The sequence below is a fragment of the Danio rerio genome, chromosome 23, assembly GCF_049306965.1.
Source record: "Danio rerio strain Tuebingen ecotype United States chromosome 23, GRCz12tu, whole genome shotgun sequence".
Lineage (NCBI taxonomy): Eukaryota > Metazoa > Chordata > Actinopteri > Cypriniformes > Danionidae > Danio > Danio rerio.
This window is the reverse complement of record NC_133198.1, coordinates 48,550,001-48,568,742: the sequence shown is the minus strand read 5'-3', so window position 1 is coordinate 48,568,742 and position 18,742 is coordinate 48,550,001. Positions and strand designations below refer to the sequence as shown.

At 37.1% G+C, this 18,742-nt stretch overlaps 2 protein-coding genes across 3 annotated transcripts in view; both read right to left on the bottom strand.

Annotated features, from left to right (window-relative positions):
• Positions 1–1,599: 1,599 nt before the first annotated feature.
• Positions 1,600–7,344, bottom strand: LOC108180270 (transcription factor HES-4-B-like). Its single transcript, XM_021468550.3, has 4 exons — positions 7,256–7,344; positions 5,225–5,320; positions 5,071–5,155; positions 1,600–1,957 (listed from the first exon to the last, which is right to left on the bottom strand). Exons 1-4 carry the CDS (start codon positions 7,283–7,285, stop codon positions 1,779–1,781), a joined length of 390 nt encoding a protein of 129 aa, XP_021324225.2. The 5' UTR covers positions 7,286–7,344; the 3' UTR covers positions 1,600–1,778.
• Positions 7,345–16,809: 9,465 nt separating this feature from the next.
• Positions 16,810–18,742, bottom strand: part of camta2 (calmodulin binding transcription activator 2) — a 64,314-nt gene continuing 62,381 nt past the window's right edge. For both annotated transcript variants that reach the window (XM_073939460.1, XM_073939461.1), the window contains one exon: positions 16,810–18,742. This exon is cut by the window's right edge and continues 2,327 nt beyond it. The gene's annotated coding sequence lies outside the window, so the exon portion shown is untranslated.

Below are 18,742 nucleotides of genomic sequence, written 5' to 3'. Positions count from 1 at the left end.
TCATATCTATCTTAACTCAAACTCCTGCGTCGACCTGAACCGGTCGCTGGCCTGTGCATAATCAAACGCATCAAGAGAGACTGATGCAGAGGCAGTTGTCAATAAATTCTTTGTCTTTGCCTCGGAAAGTCCACTTCTTGTGACAGTAAATTTGTTCTGGAGGCTGAACCCGCGTTCAGCTGCCACACTGGAGATTCCTTGCCAGAAGCGGCCCAGACTCTACAGACAGACTCAGGCCAGATATGGTTAACAGGAATCGGGTTAGTGCTTTACAGCCGCATCACAAACACATGTGCCGATGCAGAGTCGGAGCCGGAGGCGCCGAAGGGCAGCCGGGCTCAGGCCGATTACTACCCGCTATCTGGGAAGTTGTATTGAAGTGCTATGAAATACTATAGACCAGTGGTTCTCAAACTGTGATACAAGTACCACTAGTGATACAGACGAATCGCTGAATAATTAATGTAAAAAATTAACACACTTTTAACCCTTTAGCATGTATGATAAACACAAATGTGATCAGTAAATTGATTTTAATATGCTAAACCTTTTATTTTCAATTTTCTAATGTTTGTTATGTATTCTGTCATTTGAAGCTAATCTCTCAACATCTGTAACGGTTGTTGGTGCGTCGGAATATTTTTATATCCCAATGTTGACAGGAATATTATAATCACTTGCTTTTCTGACACACAAAGCCTACTCTAACGTGCAGTAAGCAGATCTCATTTTTAATTTAAATGTGTAAATCCAATTCATATATTTAAAATACAAGTTAATGTTTAGATTTCAAAGATTTACAAATAAGTCATATATACACGCAACATACTTCAACTATGTGTATATATTTATATATCAATATGATGACTTATAGCCTATATTTATGAGGTCCAAGGAACAATTCCAGGTTTTAATGAATAGTCTAATTTATGATAATTGTTTACATTTAAATACAGCACTTTTCTTTTTACTTTTTAAATGCCATTTTTAATTAACTTTTAAAAGCACATTTTAATTAAACGTTAATGTTTTATTTTTTTACTTGTAAGTGCAACCCCGCCAGTCCTACACCATCAAACCCACTCCGAACTGGGATCGAACCGGCGACCCTCCGCAAGGGAGTCAGTTGCTCTAACAAGGAGGCTAAAGACCGTAGCCTCTAGCGTTTGTCGCTAGAGCACCTTTAGAGGTCAGAGGAGTGAGGTTTACCTGCACAACACACACTAGCTGGCCTCAGTTACATAAGCACAGTACAGTGTTAATGTTCAAACTATTTATAATATAATGTAATGTGTGTTTATAAGGCGCGTTTATTGTGTATTGTGTATTGAATAATGTTTAAAGTGGCTGAGAGTAATGAATATTTATAATAATAAGAATTAATTTGACACATTTTTGAACTGTGCAGTGCTGCAGCTGCTTTATTAGGCCTACTACGCTACTGTATTCAATACCGGTTATTACGGTGGTACTTGGAGAGACAAATTTTTTCTGAGGTGGTACTTAGTGAAAGAAGTCTGAAAACCGCTGCTATAAGCCATTTCGATGTGGTGATGTCATTGGCTCGTGAGCATTTTCTGCTTGTTATCAAACTATTTCATATTTGTAACAAGCGGCAATTTAATCATAACTTGATGCTTAAACAGATATCATAACGTTATTTCTCAATATGTGGCTCTTTTTGGATTCTCAGAAGCTCTAGCATTGTTTTGTTTATGTCCCACAAAAATGGTTTATACAGGACTAAAAGTAATATGAACATTAAAGTGTGTCTTGTTTTAGTTCCATGGTCTCCAAACTCGTGCGATGTGTGTAAGCAGGTGCTGTGAATCCTCGGGTTGCTCCTGGTTCATCTCTGTGCATGTGCGCGGGTCTGGTTGCGGGAGTGCGGTTCTAAAGAAGCGCGTGATTTCCTGCACACACGCCGTGTATCCCGCGCAGAACTGACTCCACTCACCTGACACAAAAAAACATTACATATTTCTTTCTATTATGCTACTACTCACTTTCTAATGTTAAATGTTTGTATCCCAGATAAAAAAAAGTTGAAATAGTTTACGCTACAAATACCATCAAATTTTAGCTATCAAACACAGTAAATATTAAATGTTTATAATGATTTATTTGACATATTTGCGATATAATCTTGGTTTTAGCATGCCACCAATATAAGGAAACAAAATGACAGTAGATATCCATGATGTTTGCCTTAAAACCAATACAAATCCTATTATAAGCTATAAAACTGTTAGAAATGTAATGCTGGCTTCTGTTGTTTCTGTTTTTTCCAGCAGTTTAATACATAACTGTCAACCCTCCCGTTTTTCCCGGGATTCTCCCGTATTTTACAGTTCTATCCCGGTATCATCCCATAAAGGTATTTTCCCGTATTTCTCCTGTATTTTCAGTCTTTCTCTGAAGAGTCGAGCCTCCCTATAAGCAACCCATACCGCCGAACCACAAGGGGTCGCCCCTTGCTCTTAAATGTGAGTCTGTTCTGTGCTTTCGTTTTGTTTTGGAATGAAAACATGAAAACACTTATAAATAAATAAATAAAAAACGGCGCGGCTCCCCTCTTTTTCATTACAGGTGCCGTCGCCCATTCTATACAATCCTCAAAGCAGTCATATAATGGTGCATGACTATCAGCTGACGCGCTCCATACTGATAAATAGACGCTGTTTCCAGGGCCGGAGCAAGCTGAACTGCCGCTCTAGGCAAAGGACGGTCACGCCGTCCTTAACCCCAACCCTCTCTATTCTGCCGCGGTGTCATGTTTAGACGCGGATATAATGGAGGGCGCGGGCGGTGAGGGTAATGTCGGGGACACCGCCCTCTCTATTCTATCACCCTAGACGCGAGAATAACTAAGGGCGCGGGTGGTGAGGGTGGTGTCACAGACACCGCCCTCTCTATTAGTCGCGGATATTACTGAGGGAGCAGGTGGTGAGGGTAGTGTCGGGGACGCCGCCTTCTCTATTCTATCGCCCTTGAAGAGGATATAACCAAGGGCGCGGGTGGTGAGGGTAGTGTTGCAGACACCGCCCTCTCTATTAGTCGCGGATATAACTAGGGGCGCAGGTGGTGAGGGTAGTGCAGGGGTCGGCAACCCAACAAGTTGAAAGAGCCATATTGGACCAAAAAAAACAAAAAACAAATATGTCTGGAGCCGCAAAAAATGTAAAGCCTTATATAAGCCTTATAATGAAGGAAACACATGCTGTATGTATCTATATTAGCTATATTAGCCTACTAAATAAATGAGTAAGTTGGCTATAAATACATAATGAGCCTTCATGATTAAATAGCCACTGAAATAAGGTGGTTGGTGTTTATTTCGTTGTCATTTAAACACTTCAGCACAGCCTCTGGTCTTTCAGTGGTATTAATTTTATAATTTCTTCTTGCGGCCCATCAGAGTTCACATACCTGCATAAAAGCGCGTTGAATATCGGTCACATCACAGGCAATTTAGTATGCTGGCACTGAATTAATGTTCTTGGTTTGCTGATCGTTGATGTTACCTGCCATTTTAATAGCCCTTTCCTTCACTGTCTTAGCGGAGAGAGGTATATCTTTAATTTTTTGTATTATCTTGATTTTGTTTTTGAATTCTGCAAATAGGTGTTCTAATATGTTGAATGACTCCATGTAGTCACCATCTGTGTACGGTTTTCCATGCTTTATTATCTTCCGGTTTGTTTACAACAGCCACCTGCCCGGCATCCCGCCCTGCTGATAGAAACGTGTGTCGCAGGCTATGAGGCAAATCTTCGTTGACAGAAATGTTAAAATTAAATATTAATTCTACCCACTTTTACAGCATTTGAAAACGTTAAAAATGTTTGTCCTCCTATAGAAATCATATTAAAACTGAAAAAATATATTAAACTCCCCCATCTTTTTCCATTTTCAAATATTTTTGAAAAAGCTCCAGGGAGCCACAAGGGCAGCGCTAAAGAGCCGCGGGTTGCTGACCCCTGGGGTAGTGTCACAGACTCCACCCTCACTATTAGTTGCGGATATAACTGAGGGCGCGGGTGGTGAGGGTTGTGTCGCAGACTCCACCCTCACTATAAGTCGCGTATATAACTGAGGGCGCGGGTGGTGAGGGTTGTGTCGCAGACTCCACCGTCTCTATTAGTCGCGGATATAACTGAGGGCGCGGGTGGTGAGGGTAGTGTCGCAGACTCCACCCTCACTATAAGTCGCGTATATAACTGAGGGCGCGGGTGGTGAGGGTTGTGTCGCAGACTCCACCGTCTCTATTAGTCGCGGATATAACTGAGGGCGCGGGTGGTGAGGGTTGTGTCGCAGACTCCACCGTCTCTATTAGTCGCGGATATAACTGAGGGCGCAGGTGGTGAGGGTAGTGTCTGGGACCCCGCCCTCTCTATTCTGCTGCCCCAGGCGGCCGCCTAGGTCGCCTCTATGGACGCGCCGGCCCTGGCTGTTTCCCAAACTGATTCTGTACACACGATTTGAAGCGGAGTGAAAGTCTGGCTTTTGTGTGCGTGTTTAAACAGACAAATACACATAATTATCAATAATAACATATAAACATGTCGATCTTGGTAGGGTTTCTTTTCAAACACAACTAATTTAGTCTTAAATGAGCATAAAAAGTAAGGAAAGCAGTTGAATGCTTTGATTATAATGTTAGATGTGTGCGTTTTTAAAGTGACACCTGTTATTTAATATAATTTTTTTTTTTTAAATAAATAAGGGATTCATTTGTGGCTCTTTAATCAGAATGTGTGCGGTATACAGTGTAGAAACGGCTAATGAGATTGATAGCTTGATTCTTTTTTATTATAATAGTTATAAATTTTAATAAGCTGAACTGTTTGCTAATGTGTATATTTTTTCTTTTTTGTTAATAATCATTTTAAAACATATTACTGACCTTTTAACTGTTTATTTACAATGATACTGCTCCAAATGAACATATTTAATAATTTGGGATTTAAAAAAAAAAAAAATTGAGGAGATCCCTTATTATGGTGGGCATATCCCTTATTTTCACATCCCAATGTTGACAGGTATGGTTTAATAATTTACTGATGTTACCTGTTGTAGGGCAGTGCAGTGTGCGCAGATGCCGTACGGTGAACTCAAGAATTTCTGCCTTTTCCAGTTTTGATGACTGAATTCTCTTAAAGATACACAAAGTATTAGTCAATTGTTGGCGTGAATGTAGTTCTTAGACAGCGATCATACTCACGGGTGTCGCGTGGGCTTGAATCAGGAGCGTGCGCAGCTCTCCGATGCAGGCGTTTATGCGCGCGCGTCTCCGTCGCTCCATCAGCGGTTTAGAGATCTTCAAATAGAAGTTGAAAACGATTGTATAAACATTCATTCATTTTCCTTCAGCTTAGTCACTAAGTCAGAAGTCGCCACAGTGGAATGAACCACCAAATATTCCAGCATGTTTTACGCAGCGGATGCCCTTCCAGCTGCAACCCAGTACTGGGAAACATTGTAAAATAATACACTGCAAAACATATGCATTAATTAGCAGGTTCCATATTTTGTGGTTTGCATGGTGCTTTCTGAAGTTTATTTATAAACTAATGTTGAGAACTAATGTGCTTATGATTGATCACAGCCGGTCCTGCATTATACAATTTATGATTGACCGATCAGATGACTACTAAGCCATTATATATACCCTCAGTTCCATATGACTGCCATGTTTGTTTTGAAGAATCCACCTCATACCCAGCCTGATCTCACGAATAAGCGTAAATATTTTACGTTTTGCCTGTTTAGTGGCTAATTCGTACGAAAATTGTACGATTTTAAAAAGGAAGCGTGGCACCTAACCGCACCCCTAAACCCGACCGTCATTGGGGGATGAGCAAGTCATACTAAATTGTACGAATTAGATCGTAAAAATTCATTCGAATTAGCCACCAAATTAAAAAGTTACGAATTGCTGTGAGATTGTGTTGCCATGCCCTTCCTGCCTTAGATGGGTGGCACGGTGGCCCAGTGGTTAGCACTGTTGCCTCACAGCAAGAACGTCACTGGTTCTAGTCCTTACCAAGCCAGCTGACGTTTCTGTGCTGAGTTTACACGTTCTCCCTGTGCTCATGTGGTTTTCCCCCGGGTTCCCCGGTTTCCTCCCACTTAGGTCTAAGCTTAAGTTAATCGACTAATCCAAATCAGCATCATAGACATGCTCCTAGAAAGTAGTTATTTCTTAAGAGTGATCATTATCTGTTCATTATCCACTAGAGCAGGGCGGTTCTCCAGACCTACCTGAGCTCAAACTCCCCTCTCGCCTTATAAACGGGAGGGAGCCCCGGGCTCGAGGATCCTATGAGCTCAGGGCTCTCTCCCAGGACAGCATGCCAAACACACTTTATAATCAATCATCAGCTAAGTGTGAACTCTTGAACTGTTTATTTATGGTTGTGAATTGCATTATGGGAGTTTTATCTCTGCTCTGTCCACTTTTGGTGTTGAATAATCAACTCTACAGTTTAACAGAGTGATTTTTATTGGCATTTAAGAGCACTGTAAAAGTATTAGGTGCTGGATTGCACACAAATTCTTCATGTTGTCCCAACACAAGTTGAATAAGTTAACTTAATTGTTTTGATATTTTAGGAGATGCATCTCATGCCTCCAAAAGCCTGAATTACTAATATATATATATATCTATATCTATCTATCTATATATATATATATATATATATATATATATATATATATATATATATATATATATATATATCATTAAACATAAGATGATAAACTGTTTTACAAATAATTTGTGCAGTATTTAAAATGTACACAAACTTTAACTTGGGAATGAATCCAGTTTCAATTAAAAAAATAAATAAATTGAATACTGTTAGCCCGCTTAAGTGATATTAGTTTTGGATTGTCTTACCACTGTTATACAAAGACTTGCCTAATTATCATAACTTTACCTTAATAAACCTAGCTAAGCCTTTAAATGTCACTTTAAGCTGAATACTATTGTCTTAAACAATATCTAGTCTAATATTATGTGCTGTCATCATGGCAAAGTTATTAGAGATGAGTTCTTAAAACTATTATGAATAGAAATGTGTTGAAATCTAAGTTAAATTGTGCATTAATTACTTTAATTACAAACAGAATTATAATTTCCCAGGAGGGTGAATAATATTGACTTCGACTGTATATTGGCTATGAATGTAAAGAATATAAACATACACATATAATACATAAATATAATCATTTAAACACAAAAAGGCCTCACCTTAGACCTGCGCTGCGGGATGTCGGTCATTTCACCGTGATTTAACACTCTTTAAAATCTCCTCGCTTCAGCAGCAGTTTACTGTGCTACTGTTTACTATGTCCGAGTGTCTTATAAAGCCTGCGCAAGAGAGCTGGTGTCCGCCCAGAGCTGTGGGTGGTCAAGTGCGTGTTTTATTCATGAGGCTTTAATCTGCGGCTTCTGCTCCTGTCAATCATGTGTGACTGACAGCCCATCAGACTCAGCACAGAGCGTACAAGAGGATTTACTGATATATGAAAGACAATATTCTTTTCAGATTAGTGGAAACTCTTCACCAGGAGAGGAGTGGAAGATGTAGGAAGACAAGAATACTATGAGCACCTCCAGATCCCACACACCCCGGCTGGCTCTCAGATCTTTTGCTTTAGAGCTTTAGTTTTTCCGAGTCCTAAAAAGAAAGTCAAATAAGTTCTCTGAAAGCAAGTTTGTTACATTTATTTTAATTAAAGAGATTTAAACATTATATAAACGATAAAGTAAATTTAAAATAAATAAAATAAAAAGATTTTATGAAATATTAAAAACTAAATTGCACTATGGAGTTTTTAAACTTTGTATTCTTAGGAAAATAAGCTGAATTGTGGATTCAAAGTCACTCTATTTTTTTTTTCTTATTTTGTATAGACATCTGTCTGTCCATTCATTTACATACACTCACCGGCCACTTTATTAGGTACACCTGTCCAACTGCTCGCTAACGCAAATATTCTAATCAGCCAATCACATGGCAGCAGCTCACTGCATTTAGGCATGTAGACATGGACAAGAGGATCTGCTGCAGTTTATATCGAACATCAGAATGGGGAAGAAAGGGGATTTGAGTGACATTGAACGTGGCATGGTTGTTGCTGCCGGACGGGCTGCTCTGAGTATTTCAGAAACTGCTGATCTACTGCGATTTTCATGCACAACCATCTCTAGGGTTTACAGAGAATGCTCTGACAAAGAGGAAATATCCAGTGAGCGGCAGTTCTGTGTGCGCAAATGCCTTGTTGATGAGGCCAGAGGTCAGAGGAGAATGGCCAGACTGGTTCCAGCTGATAGAAAGGCAACAGTAACTCAAATAAGCACTCGCTACAACCGAGCTCTGCAGAAGAGCATCTCTGAACACACAACACGTCCAACCTTGAGGCGGATGGGCTACAGCAGCAGAAGAGCACACCGGGTGCCGCTCCTGTCAGCTAAGAACAGGAAACTGAGGCTACAATTCACACAGACTCACCAAAACTGGACAATAGAAGATTGGAGAAACGTTGCTGCTCTGATGAGTCTCCATTTCTGCTGACACATTCGGATGCTCGGGTCAGAATTTGGCCTCAACAACATGAAAGCATGGATCCATCCTGCCTTGTATCAGCGGTTCAGGCTGGTGGTGGTGGTGTAATGGTGTGGGGGAGATTTTCTTTGGGTCCATTAGTACCAATTGAGCATCAACGCCACAGCCTACCTGAGTATTGCTGCTGACCATGTCCATCCCTTTATGAGCACAGTGTCTCCATCTTCTGATGGCTACTTCCAGCAGGATAACGCAGCATGTCATAAAGCTCAATCATCTCAGACTGGTTTCTTGAACATGACGATGAGTTCACTGCACTCAAATGGCCTCCACAGTCACCAGAGCTCAATCCAATAGAGCAGCTTTGGGATGTGGTGGAAGGGGAGATTGGCATCATGGATGTGCAGCCGACAAATCTGCAGCAACTGTGTGATGCTATCATGTCCATATGGAGCAAAATCTCTGAGGAATATTATAAATTCTGATGGGAAATTGCGTTTGTTTGGGGGAAAATGTTTAGTTATTTTAATTTAATGGTCAAGAAATAAAACCGTGTTTACAGTTGTATACATTGGGGATATGTGCAAGTAAACTGTGTTAATCACTTCTTTCCTATGATTTGTTTAATTTATCAGCAGTTTGTGAATAAAGATGATGGTGGTGATACCAGAGATGATGATGATGATGTCAGTGATTGTGGTGATGAGGTACAGATACTGATGATGATGGTAATGATGAAGATGATGATGGTGGCGGTGATGATGATGATGTTTGTGATGCTGAAGATGATTTTAATAATGACAAAGATGATGGTGATGATAGTAATGAAGTCGATGGTGATGATGATGATGATGATGGTAATGATGATTGTGATTATGTTTGTGATACTGATGATGATGATTGATGATGACGTTAATGAGAAAAAATGGTGATGTTGCTTGTGATGCTGATGAAGATGATGAAGGTAATGATGAAGATGAGTGATGATGACGTTAATGAGGATAAAGATAATGGTGATGATGTTTATGATGCTAATGATGACGGTAATGATGATGAAGATGAAGGTGATGATGATGTTTGTGATGTTGATGATGACTGTGATGACCAGTGATGATGATGAAGATGATGGTAATGATGTTTGTGATGCTGATGATGACGTTAATGATGGCGAAGATGATGGTGATACTGATAAAGATGATGTTGATGATGAAGATGATGATGATGATGACGGTAATGATGATAAAGATAATGGTGATGATGTTTGTGATGCTAATGATGACGGTAATGATGATGAAGATGATAGTGACGATGATGATGATGACGGTAATGATGAAGATGACGTTAATGATGATAAAGATAATGGTGATGATGTTTGTGATGCTAATGATGACGGTAATGATGATGAAGATAATAGTGATGATGATGATGACGGTAATGATGAAGATAAGGTTAATGATGATAAAGATAATGGTGATGATTTTTGTGATGCTAATGATGACGGTAATGATGATGAAGATAATAGTGATGATGATGATGACGGTAATGATGAAGATAAGGTTAATGATGATAAAGATAATGGTGATGATGTTTGTGATGCTAATGATGACGGTAATGATGATGACGGTAATGATGATGATGACGGTAATGATGATAAAGATAATGGTGATAATGTTTGTGATGCTAATGATGATGGTAATGATGATGAAGATGATAGTGATGATGATGATGATGACGGTAATGATGAAGATAAGGTTAATGATGATAAAGATAATGGTGAAGATGTTTGTGATGCTAATGATGATGGTTATGATGATGAAGATGATAGTGATGATGATGATGATGACGGTAATGATGAAGATGACGTGATGATAAAGATAATGGTGATGATGTTTGTGATGCTAATGATGACGGTAATGATGATGAAGATGATAGTGATGATGATGATGATGACGGTAATGATGAAGATGACGTTAATGATGATAAAGATAATGGTGATGATGTTTGTGATGCTAATGATGATGGTAATGATGATGAAGATGATAGTGACGATGATGATGATGACGGTAATGATGAAGATGAGGTTAATAATGATAAAAATAATGGTGATGATGTTTGTGATGCTAATGATGACGGTAATGATGATGAAGATGATAGTGATGATGATGATGATGATGACGGTAATGATGAAGATGACGTAATGATGATAAAGATAATGGTGATGATGTTTGTGATGCTAATGATGACGGTAATGATGATGACAGTAATGATGAAGATGACGTTAATAATGATAAAGATAATGGTGTTGATGTTTGTGATGCTAATGATGATGGTTATGATGATGAAGATGATAGTGATGATGATGATGATGACGGTAATGATGATAAAGATAATGGTGATGATGTTTGTGATGCTAATGATGACGGTAATGATGATGAAGATGATAGTGACGATGATGATGATGACGGTAATGATGAAGATGAGGTTAATGATGATAAAGATAATGGTGATGATGTTTGTGATGCTAATGATGACGGTAATGATGATGAAGATGATAGTGATGATAATGATGATGACGGTAATGATGAAGATAAGGTTAATGATGATAAAGATAATGATGATGACGGTAATGATGATGAAGATGATAGTGATGATGATGATGATGATGATGATGATGGTAATGATGAAGATGACGTTAATGATGATAAAGATAATGGTGATGATGTTTGTGATGCTAATGATGACGGTAATGATGATGAAGATGATAGTGATGATGATGATGATGATGATGACGGTAATGATGAAGATGACGTTAATGATGATAAAGATAATGGTGATGATGTTAGTGATGCTGATGATGATGGTAATGATGATGAAGATGATAGTGATGATGATGATGATGATGACGGTAATGATGTGGATAAGGTTAATGATGATAAAGATAATGGTTATGATGTTTGTGATGCTAATGATGACGGTAATGATGATGACGGTAATGATGATAAAGATAATGGTGATGATGTTTGTGATGCTAATGATGACGGTAATGATGATGAAGATGATAGTGACGATGATGATGATGACGGTAATGATGAAGATGAGGTTAATGATGATAAAGATAATGGTGATGATGTTTGTGATGCTAATGATGACGGTAATGATGATGAAGATAATAGTGATGATGATGATGATGATGATGACGGTAATGATGAAGATGACGGTAATGATGATAAAGATAATGGTGATGATGTTTGTGATGCTAATGATGACGGTAATGATGATGAAGATAATGATGATGATGACGGTAATGATGAAGATGAGGTTAATGATGATAAAGATAATGGTGATGATGTTTGTGATGCTAATGATGACGGTAATGATGATGAAGATAATAGTGATGATGATGATGATGATGATGATGACGGTAATGATGAAGATGACGGTAATGATGATAAAGATAATGGTGATGATGTTTGTGATGCTAATGATGACGGTAATGATGATGAAGATGATGATGATGATGACGGTAATGATGAAGATGACGGTAATGATGATAAAGATAATGGTGATGATGTTTGTGATGCTAATGATGACGGTAATGATGGTGAAGATGATGGTGATGCTAATGATGATGGTGATGATGTTTGTGCTACTGAAGATGACGGTGATGACGGTAATTATAATGATTCATGTTTATTTATGTAGCGCTTTTACATTGTAGATTATGAAAATCATGAATGAAAGAAGATGAAGATAATGGGGATGATGATGTTTGTGATACTGATGGTCATGGTTATGTTGATGATGGTGGTTGTGATGATGATGAAGATGATGACGATGACAGTGATGAAGTAGATGATGATGATGATGGTAATTATGATGAAGATGACTGTGGTGATGATGACAGTAATGGTGATGATGATGACGGTAATGATGAGCAAGATGATGCTGATGACGGTGTTGGTGGTGGTAATGATGAAGATGTTTGTGATGCTGTTGATGAAGATGTTGGTGATGATGAAGAGCAAGATAGTGATGGCAGTAATGATAATTAAAATGATGGTGATGATATTGGTGATGCTGATGAAGATGATGCAGCTGGTGGTGATGATGAAATGTAAAATTCAGAATCAATATATCTGTGTGTGTGTGTGTGTGTGTGTGTGTGTGTGTGTGTGTGTGTGTGTGTGTGTGTGTGTGTGTGTGTGTGTGTGTGTGTGTGTGTGTGTGTGTGTGTGTGTGTGTGAGAGAGAGAGAGTGTTGTTCCCACAGTGGATCAGGATTAAGCTCTGGCTGATGAATGGAGTTTGTCTTTCTCTTGTCAAGAGTGAACGTGTGACGCTCTTCAGCTGGAGGACTCAAACTCTTCTCCTTTCACTGACACACACACACACACACACACACACACACACACACACACACACACACACACACACACACTGAGCGCCTCTTGCTCTTCAGCTGCACATCTTCAGTGTGTGTTGTAGAATTAGTTTTCCTACACTCTGATGTGTTTGTCTGTGCGGGTGTATCCTGTATTGATGATGACTGCTGTGATTTGTTTTCTGTTTGGTTTCGTCTTTTTATTTGAATCGCATCATCACTGTGTATTAATGACTGAACACTTTCAGAAAGCTAATCAACAGCGGTTTACATTTAGCAGTTCACATTTTATTATTTGGAACTTTCTATGAATTGGTTTGGAAGTTCTGCGACATTAATGTGAAGCTCATTTATGGTGAATGTTCTGTGTAATTTAATCTTTACTGAAAGTTGATATTACTTCAGTGTTCAAGCACTTTTTGTCAATTATCAGGAGGCGTTCAGCATTTATTACAGGTAATGTGTGTCCACTGAGTAATGTTCAAGAATCTCCTGTAATTATTCATGATTTTTTTAATTGATATTGTTGTTTTGTAATTGACATTTGCTGTCTTGACTCAATATTCTGTTTGTTTGTATTTTCCATTTTTTTCCCTTGAAATTGTCTTTACATTTTGTATTTCCCACTTTTCTTTTTGAAACTGACTTTACGTCTCACAATACAAATTTTTCTTTCTCCAAAACTTTGTCTTTTCTCCATTTTCCCTTTGGAATTTGGAGATAACATCTAAAATAATTTCCGCTTAAATTCTGAGTTTATATCTAAAATTCAGACTTTTTTTCAAGTTTAAATCTCACAATCCCATTCCCCCCCAGTATTCCCGTTTGTTTAGTTTTTTTTGCAATTTTGAATTTGTCTGGAAAATTCAGACTTTAAATCTCACAATTCAGACTTTCCCCTGATATTTGTAGTGCACATCTTGTAATTCACACTTTTTGTCGTGCAGCTCTGCCTGTTTTTCTTCTGTTTTCTTCAGTTTACATCTTGCAATTCTGCCTGTTTTCACCCTGAAATTGTCTCAAAATTAAATTTTTTTCCTTCAATATTCTGTGTTATATTTTGCAATTCTGACATTTTTTTTTTTAACATTTTACTTTGTCTTGTAATTCAGACATTTCTCTTGAAATTCAGAGTTTACGTCTTTTAATTCCCACTTGTAATTTTGATTTTGCTCCAATTTTTAATCCAGGATTCAGAATTAAATGTTCAGACTTTTTCTTCTTAAAATTTGGAGTTTGGAAACTTCTGCCAATCTTTTTTTTTTCCACCCAAATTGCAAAATGTGTTGTAATTTGGACCTTCCCTCCCTGAAATTTGGAGTGTACAACTTGTAATCCCACCTTTTTTTCCTGTGATCTCTCGCATTGTGTAAAATTTAGATTTTTTAAATGTGCAATTCAGACTATTTTCCCTTAGAATTTACATTTTGCTATTTAGATTTTTCCCTAAAAATGGTCAAATTCTGCCTTTTTCTTTTCATTGTATTCCAAATTTACCTCTTGCCTATTTTTCTCCAAATGCTGACCTTTTCTCTCTGAGAAAACATCTCTCTCTGAGTTTACATCTAAAAATACATTTTCTCTGTAATTAAGAGTTCAGATCTTTGTTATTCAGACTTTTATTCTTTGAATTCTGACATGACATCTCACAACATCTCACAACTCCAATATGTGACATCAGAGTTTACATCTAAAATTCACTCACTTTTCCTCCAAGAATCTACATCCCACAATGTTCAAATCAAAACATTCTGACGTATTTTCCCTGAAATTTCCTGTTGATGTTTCATAATTCTGACTTTCTTTCTTTCTGAAGGTAAACATCATTCATCTGACCATTAAAAATGTCCTGAAAGTCAGTTTATGTTAAGCAATTCAATCTTTTTTCCAGATGTTCTGAGTTTACGTCTCGCAGTTCTGACATTTTTGTCCACGAAATTTTGAGTTTACGTTTCTGCAATTCTGATGTTTTTCCTAATAATTTGTTTTGCATCTCACAATGCAGACTCTTCCCCTGAAACTCAGAGTTCACATCTTATAATTCACACTTTTATTCTTGCAATTTTGACTGCATATCTCTGTTTTTCTCCAGGATTTAGAGGTAATGACAAAAAATTCTGACTTTTTTTCCTGAAATTTGCAGTTTATATTTTATAATTCTGACATCTGTGTGGAGTTTACGTCTATAAATTCAAGCTTCCCTGAAATTCAGAGTTTGCATCCTGTAATTGACACTTTTTCCTCTTGGATTTTGCATCTTACATTATTCACTTCCCCCTGGAGTTCTCCGAGTTTACATCTAAAAACAACATTTGGTTTGCATCTCGCAATTCTGACTTTCCCCCTCAAATTTCACACTTTTTATTCCACTTTTACACATCCACTAGTATTCTTGCAGCTCTGCTTTTCCTGACGCTCTGAGTTCCCATCACACATTTCTGACTGTTTTCTCCACAGTTCTGAGTTTACAGTTTGCAATTCTTTTGTGATTGAAATTTTCCAGAAATTTGTTTTGCATCTCATAATTCAGATTTAAGACTCTTAATTCACACTTTTATTCTTGCAATTCTGACTTAAATTGTTTTCCTGAAGTTTAGAGTTTATATTTTATAATTCTGACATTTTTGTGGAGTTTACGTCTAAAAATTCAAGCTTCTCTGAATTTCAGAGTTTGCATCCTGCAATTCACTTTTCCCTCTTGGATTTTGCATCTCACAATATTCACTATATTTACATCTAAAACCATTTTTTTCACCTAAAATTGGTTTTGCATCTCTTAATTCAGACTTTCCCCCCTTCAAATATAGAGTTCACATCTTTTATTCCACTTTTATTCTTGCAGTTCTGACTGTTTTCCCTGATGTTCTGAGTTTACATCACTCAATTCTGATTTTATTCCTGAAATTTGGAGTTTGCGATTCTGGAATAGTTTCCTCAAAAGTTCTGACTTTGCCTTTATAAACTCTGACTTATTCCTCGAAATTTAAGGCTCCATCTTGCAATTCTCCCCTTTTATTTTCACCAGAATTCTGAATTTACATCTCATGATTCTAACTTTGGGCGACACAGTGGCGCAGTAGGTAGTGCTGTCGCCTCGCAGCAAGAAGGTCGCTGGATTGAGCCTCGGCTCAGTTGGCGTTTCTGTGTGGAGTTTGCATGTTCTCCCTGCGTTCGCGTGGGTTTGCTCCGGTTTCCCCCACAGTCCAAACACATGCGGTACAGGTGAATTGTGTAGACTAAATTGTCCGTAGTGTATGAGTGTGTGTGTGTGGATGTTTCCCTGGAAGGGCATCTGCTGCGTAAAAAACTTGCTGGATAAGTTGGCAGTTCATTCCGCTGTGGCGATCCCGGATTAATAAAGGGACTAAGCCGACAAGAAAATGAATGAATGGATTCTAACCTTTCACCCAGAGCTTGTTTACATGTTGTTTTTCCAGGTATTTCTGAGTTTATTTTTCAGTTGTTTTTCTCTGAATTTTGAGTTTACAACAAAATTGACTTTTATTTTTCACAACTTTTTAAACGGTTTTTATATATTTTCAAACTTTTTTTCCCTGTCATGATCTCCAATCTCCAATTTTCAAATTCTTTTTTCTTTTTACTAAATCCATTTGTCTCATTTTCACCTCGTATTTTTTACTTTTTTTGGATGGAATTTGTCTTGTAATTTCTACATTTTCCTTGCAAATCTTCATATTTCCCTTTTGTCTATTTATATCCTTAAAAAATAAGAGATTTGTTGTTCAGTGTAATGCACAGGGGATGCACTTCTTTTTTGCATGCTACAGAGACAACACTAATGAAATAAAGATAATCAGTAATCAGTCACTGCATAAGCACAAGAACCCCACCACACTTGAATTGATATAATTTTAATGAAATGTTCTGAAACAGTAAAACAGCCTGAACAGATATCTGCAAAACGTCATAATGAATTTACAGTAGAAATCAAGTCCAAGAATAATCTAAATATCGTCATAAATAAAGTCACGTCAGCATCAGCAGCGAGTGGAAACAACAGAAGCAAACCCATGCAAAACACCAAAAACATGCGGAGAGAGAGAGAGATGGAGAGAGAGAGAGATGGAGAGAGTGTAAGAGAGAGAGAGAGATGGAGAGAGAGAGAGAGAAATAACCGTGCAGAAATCAGCATTCAGTACAGAGAATAGATCAAACATGTCGTCATCATCATCAGGCAGAAGCAGACGTGTTCATTCTTAAATATATTTTCACCAGCTCTTTCTATTTTACAGTATTTACAGGCGAATGATGCATAAAGGTCTGATGAAGACGTTCTTCAGGACTGCAGAAGAATAAAAACAGCTCAAGGCACATTCAGAAAGATCCAGAAAATACAGACGTGTCCAATATTCCTCTGTAAAGCAGCCTAGTGCTTCTCAATTCACCCGAGATTGCTTTATGCCACAGAATTCAACAACGAAACAAAACTGCAGCTCATGCCACAGCTGCCAGCTTATATTAAATTCAGTCCTTCTGCTTGGATTTGTTTACATCTGAACATGTAGAAATCACTGTGGTGGATATAGAAACTCACGACTGGAGGTAAAACATGCACGACTTTACACCTTGCACTTACAGCTTCTGTTCACTTGTGAGTTCAGATGTTGCGTTTACAATGTTTTGAAATGATGGACAATAATCAATAATAATAATAATATAAATAATCAAGATGATCAGGACAGGAGTCAACATTTGAAGTGGATCGAAACTGTTCATCAAAGTTGTCCTAAACTATTGGAAAAACATTCATCCTTGTCTGAGGACAATTTAGGTTTTAAACTTTTGATAGACTTCAAATGTTGATGACTGTAGTTGGAATTGCAAGATGTAAACCCATAATAAAAATAGTACTTATAAATATTTAGAATTTACATCATTATTTTGGAATTATGGGTAATTTCAAGATTCAAACTCAATTAGAAAATCTTGTGATTACATTTTTTTTTACATTAAATTCTTTTAATTTATATCTATATTTCTAAGCTTTTATATAAGTATATTATAATATACTTTTTAAATAACATTTTATATTGTGGGTTTATATTTTGCAATTGCAACTTTGTAGAATTATTGAACATAAAAAACTGAATTGCAAAATAAAAACTCAGAATTTAATTGATAAATAAATTGGAATCAGGAGACGTACATTTCAAGTTCCAAAAAAGGATGAAATTTCACGACACAAACTCAGAATTCTAAAGATGAAATGTGGGAATTACAAGATGTGAACTCTGAATTAAAAAGAAAATATATATAAATCACTTTTTTAAATGATAAATTTACATCTTACAATTCCAATTTGAATTCCAAAGATTGAATTCAGAGTTCACATGTTGCATTTGTAATTTTTGAAATATAATTGCAAGATGTAAATCGAGTTATCAGAATTAATGTTGTTATTATTATTTTAATTTACATTTTGCAATTATGGGGAAAAAAGTTCATTACACAAACTCTGAGGTAATTGCAAGATGTCAATTAAGAATAAAAAAGAGAATATTTATTTATATATACCTATCAGAGTTTTTTATTTACATCTTGCAATTACAACTTTTATTTTTTGGAATTCAAAATTTACATTTTGTGATTACAATTTTATTTATTTTTTATTCTGAATTTACATTTTGCCATTCCAACCTTTTGGAATTATGAAAAAAAAAACTGCAAACTTAAAACTCCAATGTACAAAAGTAGGAATTGCAAAATGTAAACTCCAAATTTAAGGGAAAAAGCCAGAATTGTGAGGGGGAAAAGTGATCTAATTGCAA